The sequence below is a fragment of the Rhagoletis pomonella genome, unplaced genomic scaffold (assembly GCF_013731165.1).
Source record: "Rhagoletis pomonella isolate Grant_MI unplaced genomic scaffold, Rhpom_1.0 Rhpom_scaffold_00006, whole genome shotgun sequence".
Lineage (NCBI taxonomy): Eukaryota > Metazoa > Arthropoda > Insecta > Diptera > Tephritidae > Rhagoletis > Rhagoletis pomonella.
In genome coordinates, this window is record NW_023458560.1 from 62,048,304 (window position 1) to 62,056,062 (window position 7,759).

Consider the following 7,759-nt stretch of genomic DNA (forward strand, 5'->3'; position numbering starts at 1 on the left):
GCTTTAAAATCTTAAAACATATGTGAAAAACTTTTATAATCTGAATATTTCTAATGTCGCAATCAAAACCAAATTTTATAAATAGCATTTTTAAAAAGCAATCATCTAATATTTTTCAAGTTTTTGGGCATATATGTTACCATTTGAACAGCAAATACTACCAAGTTTTAAGAGACTATTTAATGCAACTCAGGTCAAAAAACCGCACTTTAGACCAAAATAAGCAACTCTAGAAAACAGATGATCGCAGCTGTGGCCCAGGATGACGTCTATTGCTAAGATATCTCACTTGTATTTGTACACAATGGTGCTGACTGCCTGTTTTCTGGCTGTGCTCTGTATTTTATGGGCTGTGTGCTTGATGTTGCGTGGTTGTGCAGCCACATGTTGCTGTGTGATGTTTCGTTGCCATGGTCACAAAGATGCTGTCGTGTGTTGCTACGAGTTGTGTTGCTATGAGTTGTGTTGCTTGACTGGCTGTTGTGCGGTGTACTGAACATTTAGTCCTCATACTCCCCCCCACTTCGGAAGTTCAATGCTCCTTCATCCTTGGCTGTATGCGCGCTTTCCCTCTATACACGGTGATCATGTAGTTCTCTGTGCGGAACCTCTGGCGTGCCCTGCACGCTCCCTGGTTGATTCTCCCGAAGGCGCTACGGGTTCTCTCGGCAGTTTCCGGATATTGGTCTAGCACTGGTCCGTCAACATCGCTAGCCAAGACCTCGATCCCTTCTGGGGGCATCTCTGGTTGCTGCTGTTTTGGTTCCGGCGGTGGATATGGTGATCGCGGCGGTCGTATCGGTGATGCGACGGTAGCGGAGGGCGGGGCGGAGGGTGACGGCGGTCGGATCGGCGTGGCGGTAGTGGATCTGTCTTGGTGCGGTGGTAAGTGCGGTTGTAACGGCGACGGTTCTGCGCTTTCGCGTCCATGGGCGTGCTGTTGGAACGTGGACAGTATCTGCGCCCGCTTCAGGGCTGCCATATCGGCCGTGAAAGGCTCTGCGATGCATCCGGGTGCGCCTCTGCCCTGTCCGACAAAGCGCATGACCCTCTCGATGGTCTCCAACACGTATACCCCGCAGTCTCCATCGTTCTCCTGTTGTGGGACCCTCGGGTAGACTTCTTGAACCTCGAAGCCTACCCCGCCGTGCCTCTGGGTATACTCCGACTGCAGGAACTTCTCCCATGTTTTTGTTGCGTGGGCGGCTCCCCCCCTCGTCCTAGAGTCCACGGTCCACATATAGCGTTCCCTCCAGCATTCCATGTCAAGGAGGTGGTGGGTGGTCTCCCGGTTCGCCAGTACTAGCAGGTACCAGTGTCCAGCCGTGTTGTGGGGCGCCAGCACTGCCCGCTTGCCAAACAGATCCGTTTTTCGCAGCCAGCGATGGATGCGCCGATAATTTTGCTCCGAGTTTCCGTTCTGTGTTAGTTGCCACACAACGAAAGGACTGAGTATGGTGGCCCCTGGTCCCAACTCGCCTTCTAACCCTCTCGCCCATGCGTCCATCACCGCATCTGTCAGCCATCGTGTTCCCTCTAATGAACGCAGATCCACCGGGTATATTGCGATGCTGCCTGGCCCTGGCGGGTATGCTAGTACTGGCCCTTGCTCCTCCCGCGGCGTTGTCTCTTCTCCTGATGAGAGTTGGATGGGCGGCGATGGTGTTCGCCTCGCGTGTATTTGGTCGTTGACCGGAGTGGTCGGCGGGTCAACTCGCCCCTCGCTCGAGTCGTCCGAGCTGTCGCTTGAACTGGTCGTACTTTCGCTTGACCTACTACATTCTGTTGAGTTACTACCCGTGGAACTCTCTTCGGTACTGCTGGTTCGCTCTGCTGTGACCACTAAGGCGTTGCGCGTATCGGCCGTTACCCTGCCGAGAATGCACTCGGGCGTTGGTACGGTACGCCTGATGGGGTGCGCCCTTGCGGCGGCCTCTGCCCAGGCGGCGGTGCATCCGGCGACTTGTTGGGAGTGGTCGGCTCGTCGAGCTGACATATGTGCGGTTGTTGTGTGCGTGACGGTCGGGCGTGTGGCGGCCGTCGGCGCCGTGCGGGCGCGCGTAGTGCTGACGGCGACGTGTACGGCGGATCCTGCCGTGGTGGCGTAGGAGGACGTGTTAATGACGCTGCTGGGTGCAACGACTGCAGTAGGGGCAGCGGATATCCGCTGTCTAGTTTGCACACTAATCATGTGCGCTGCGGCGTCGTGGATGGTGGCAACGCGTGTCGTCCCGACTGCGGCGTGGGCGTTGACTGCCCTTATGGCTGCGGCGCGGCGTGCGGTGGTGCTGCCCGTAAGCTGCGTGTGTCTCGCGGCGGCGTCGGCGCGTGCCGTCGCGGCGTTTCGTATGCCGGTAGGGGGCTGTGACCCCAGTACTTGGGTGCGAGGACGTTTCGCTTCCTCCTCCTCTATGCGCTCGCGTATGCGTTTGACGCAGTTCGCCCACTTGTTGCTGGCTTCCATTTTGATGTCTGCTTGTTTTTATTTCTATTTTTTCTTGTAACTTCCGAAATCCTGATGTTCGCTCTCCGGTGGTTCGCGGTTGAATGGCTGGTTGGAGTGGTTTACGAAATTAAAGTTGGTTAATTAATTCAATTATTTGTGTGGTCGTTCCCCTTTTTTTTTTTTTTTTTTGTGTCTCCTTGTGTCTATATGGCCTCGCTGGTATGATACGTCTTTAATTCCGCGATATTGGCCGTCTTTTCCCCCTTCCTCCATCGGTCTTGCGTAACTGGACGATCACCGGTGATGTGTACCTCAGGATTTTGTAGGGGCCGTCATATTTGGGGGCCAATTTCGCTGCGAACCCGTCCGCGGCCTTGGATAGATGGTGTTCCTTGGCGAGAACATGTTCGCCAACCCTAGGAGTCCATTTTCGCCGCCTGAGGTTGTAGTGGAGGGCCTGGTCCGTCGCCGCTCTTTCCATATTTTGCCGGACAATCCTGAATGCCTCCTGCATCCTGCTGGACTTCTCCTCGGCAGTAGGGGGAATAGTGCCCGTCCCAATGTTCATCTCATCGAAGAGCGCTCCAGGTAGTCGTGGCTCACGCCCTTGGACGAGAAAAGCAGGGCTGTACCCCGTAGAGGCGGTAACGCTGGTATTGATGGCTAGCGCGATTTCGGGGAGGAGGTCATCCCATCGCTGGTGTTGCGTCCTGGTAAGTTGAGCTATTATTCGCTTGACCGTTCGGTTAGCGCGTTCCGTTGGGTTTTCCTGGGGGGTGTATGGCGCGGTAAACTGCTGTCGTATTCCCATCTCTTGGAGGTAGCGCTGCCACAGCGTGCTGGTGAACTGGACGCCGTTGTCCGAGATGAGTATCTTCGGAACGCCAAATCTCGCTAGGATTCGTTCTCTGAATGCACGGCGTAGCCCTTCTGCCGTGGCGCGTCTCATTGGGACTAGCTCTACCCATTTGCTGAAGCGGTCGAAGAATACTAATAGCATGGTGTGAAGGGCTCCGAGGCCACCTGTGACAGCATTTTTCCCGCGGGTTTCTGTTGTCCTTCCTTGTATTGCTGGCAGGAATCACACTGGCGCACGTAGCGGCTGATGTCACGGAACATACCTGGCCAATAGTATCGGTTGGCGACCCGCGCCACTGTCCGTCGGATGCCCATGTGGCCGGCGCTGGGTACATCGTGGTTCTCCTGTAGTACTCGTTGGCGAAGGGGGGTTGGTAGCTTCCAGGGCACTGCTTCCTCATCCTGGCTTCGGCACGGGATATGGCGGTAGAGTTGTCCGTCCTGCACCATATAGTCAGCGTATTTCTCCGGGTTGGCGCGCACTTCGCCCACGCGCTTATGCCACCACTTGCATTGTGGTTCCGTCGTTATCGCTTGCCGGAGGGTCTCCAGTGGTTGCCGTGATAGTGCGTCCGCGACTAGATTGAGCTTCCCTTTTCGGTATTCTATATCGAATGTATGCTGTTGTAGTTCTAGGGCCCACCTCGCTATGCGGCCGGAAGGGCTCTCGATGGAGTTCAGCCACTTCAGCGACATGTGGTCGGTGATCACCTTGAACCTGTATCCCTCTAGGTATGGCCTCATCTTCCGGATTCCCCAAACAATGGCAAGACACTCCTTCTCCGTGGGCGAGTAGTTGACCTCCGCTTTGTTCAATTTCCTGCTGGCGTAAGATATTACGCGTTCACCTCCTTCTAATTCTTGTGTCAACACCGCTCCCAAGCCAAAGTTACTAGCGTCCGTCTGTAGGGTGAATTTCTCGTTAAAATCCGGACAGGCGAGTACGGGGGCCTCGGTGAGCTTCCGTTTGAGGGTGTCGAAGGCCTCTTGCTGTTCGACTCTCCACTTCCAATGCTTACCCTTTTTCAGAAGTGCAGTTAGTGGTTGGCTTAACGTGGCGAAATCGGGCACGAAGCGACGGTACCACGATGCTATCCCGAGGTATTGGCGTACTTCCTTCACGTTAGACGGTGGTTTTAATTCTCGGATCGCGGCCACCTTCTCGGGATCGGTGTGGATTCCCTTTTCACTTACCACATGACCCAAGTATCGGAGTTGGTTCTTGAAGAAGTCGCACTTCTCGGGGTTGATGCGGAGATTTGCGCGTTGTAGTCGTGATAGTACTTCCCGTAGGTTTTGTACATGCTCCTCGAAGGTGGAGCCTATGACGATGATGTCGTCTAGGTAGGCGAAAGCGTGGGGTTCCATTTCTGGGCCGATGACCTGGTCGAGTGCTCTTTGAAATGTTGCTGGTGCGGAGTGTAGGCCGAACGGCATGACACGCCATTGAAATAGTCCGCGCCCCGGCACGGTGAAGGCTGTGTACGGGCGACTGTTCGGTTCCAGGGGTATCTGCCAGTAGCCGTTTTTGAGGTCTAGACTGCTGATGTACTTAGCCCGCCGTAACTTGTCCAGTATCTGTTGTATTCTGGGTAAGGGGTATGCGTCGGGTACTGATCGGGCATTTAGTTGCCGATAATCCACGCACAACCTCCACTTACCATTTTTCTTCCGAGCCAACACGATGGGCGCGCTATGCGGGCTACAGGAGGGTTCGATGCACCCTTTGGAGAGGAGCTCGTCCATCTCTGCGTTGATGATGGCCTGCATCGCTGGGTTGCGCGGAAAGTACCGCTGCTTAATTGGGCGGTCATCGGTCATGATGATCCTGTGCTCCGCCACGTTGGCCACTCCGCTCATGGTTTCAAACTTCTGTAGCTCCTCCGCTAGGAAGTCGCGTATTCGTGTTGCCTCGCCTGTATGGTTACTGTGTGGCATCTCCGCGGAGGTGCGCTTATCGACGTTTCCACTGGGTTCATCATGGTCGACTCTATTGACCTTCTCGCTCCTGGATCTGCCCTTCCTTCGGTGCTTCCTCTTAGCCGTCCTCGGCGGGATGGTATTACTTACTGCGAGTGAGGTGTTATCCTCTGTGGTTTGTGAGGTAGCGGATGGTGCCGTCTGTGTAGTCGGTTCGGTGAGTACAACTTGTTGACCGCCACAGGACACTACAGTTCCCATGCTTCCCAATGTGTCTAGGCCGAGTATGAGGTCGTCTATTGCGCCTGGCATGATGTATAGCACTGCGTGGTGCATCGCTTGTCCGAGACGAACCTCGATCCTCATGGCCTCGAAAATATTGCTACTGGTTCCGTCGGCCATGTGTATCTCGAGGGCTACCGTTATCCTCTCTCCGCTTCCTACGGTTGCCATGTACTCCGCTAAGGTGGTGGATATGAAACTCTTCGAGGCGCCGGTATCGATGACGGCCTCGACTAGCTCCCTACCCAAGTGGACTAGGGCGTACAGTCGACCGTGATCCTGACGCATGGTTATGGGTGTCTCGGCGCTGGGTTCGGTGTGCTCACCGCGCCTTGTTCTTGGTGGAGCCCTCCGCCGTTTCCCTGACGCCGGCGACAGCATTCGATCGTGCGGACATTGGCTCGACCGCACTCCCAACAGAATATCTTCCGTGCGTTGCGGCATCGCCTGGCATAATGTCCTTCCTGCCCACATCTCCTGCACACGTTGTTGGGGTCGGCGTGATGTCTCCGTCGTCCGTCTGTGGCCTTCGTGGATACACTCGTACTCCTCCGCGAGCGTGAGTAGTTCAGATAGAGTGGTGAAATCCCGCCGCCGAATGTATAACAAGTAATCGGGGTGGCTGTTGCGGAAAATTCTTTCCAAACGCTGCTCGCTGCTATACCCGGCGTTTCGCATCAGGTTTTGTATTGCGATCACGTACTCTTTATATTTCTCCCGTGGGTGCAGCCTTCTCTGTCGTATATTGTCCTCGAGGCGTTCGAAATACCGAGTTGGCAGGAAGAAGCGTAGGAAATCGCGCTTGAAGGTTATCCAGCTACTCCAGTGCTCGTTATTGTTGCGGTACCAGTGAAGAGCGGTGCCGCACAGCAACTTGGGCATGGTTTTTGGCAGGAGGTCCACGTTCAAGGCATACACCTCGGCCGGTTCCTCCAATCGCTCTACAAACACTAGCGGGTCTCGCCCACCATCATATTTCACTGACCACTTCCTTACCTGGTCGATGATAGGTGCAAACGTGTGGGTTGGTGCTTGGTTTGCAGGGTTGGCTGTTCCTGCGTTCGACCCGACGGTTGTTGTCGGCGGGTGCTGGTGTAGGGGCAGCTGGTGCTGGTACGATGGTACCACCAACTGGCTCCGTGTTGCATTTTCCATGAAATTAGACGTACTCTCCCCACTTTCCTCCGGTGGTACTGGTGTTTTATGCTCATCCTCGTCTTCCGAGGCAGCCTCGTTGTCTCTGTTGGTGATTCCTATCGCCTGGAATTTGGTATGGATCTCTGGGTCGGAGTGCGCCTTAGCCGCCAGTGCCGTTATGCACTTGCGTATTTCTCGGGCGGTACCCGCGCACTCGATTCCCAATTCCTGTGCGATGGATACTAGTTGCTCCTTGGGTATATCATCTAACCATGCTGTGTTAATCACTTCCGCCATCTTGTTCGTATCAAACATATAATAATTTTCCCTTTACACGTGTACGATTTACCAAGGGTCCCTGCTCGGGCGCCAATTGTAACGAAGCGTTTTGCTCGCTCCGACGCTTCTTCCACAATGCTGGGGTATACTCGCCGTGTCCAGGGTTCGTTACAATAAATTTGTAGTTTCGGGGCTCTGGTAAATCGCACTTTATTAATTTAATTTCCTTAATTTCTATAAAGAACATATCGCTAGCTTAGAGTGAAAAGTTGCTAAGTCCACTTTTTATGAAAACTCATATTTTGATAGAGGAGGCTAGAGAAATTGAATATGCATCGTTTCGAAAATTATAGAGGTACTTATTTTATTTTTTCCTTTTCATAAGCAATAAAAGGAAAATTTGCTAAGTCCAAAAGAAGCACCACAAATCCGATAAGGCCAAAATAATACGACATCTTTTAATAAATATCGAATGCCTCTGATTCTTATGGAGTTTTGCTTTGCTTTAAACCAGCAAAATGTTTGATTCAAAGTCTTGCGAAATAGTTAAAGAAAATGGCTATAGGAAGATTTTTTCCTCTCCTGTAAAATTTTTAAAATGGGACTTAGCAACTTTTCTTTCTAAGCTAGCGATATAACAAATAACAAAATTTGCTGGCGTCACTTGCAGTGGTTGGGTAACGGCTTCCTGTCCCGTTAGGCGGTAGTGGCGTGGCTTCAATTCTGGTGAGCAGCGCTCTGTTGACGCCGTTGAATGGCGCGCTGCTAGCCTCGGCACGCCTGTCGTGCGCTGCTGACGGCGACGGGTAGCGCTCTTGCGGGTGCGCTTGGTCTTGC

General features: G+C 53.4%; 1 protein-coding gene across 1 annotated transcript; it reads right to left on the minus strand.

Moving 5' to 3' along the window:
* Positions 1-3,436: 3,436 nt before the first annotated feature.
* LOC118742018 lies at positions 3,437-6,940 on the minus strand. Its single transcript, XM_036473987.1, has one exon. It carries the CDS (start codon positions 6,938-6,940, stop codon positions 3,437-3,439), a length of 3,504 nt encoding a protein of 1,167 aa, XP_036329880.1.
* Between the last annotated feature and the right edge of the window lie 819 nt (positions 6,941-7,759).

What these genes read in the sequence shown, in the direction of transcription:
- LOC118742018 (XM_036473987.1), bottom strand. Translation starts at nt 6,940, where the DNA reads ATGGCGGAAGTGATTAACACAGCATGGTTAGATGATATACCCAAGGAG.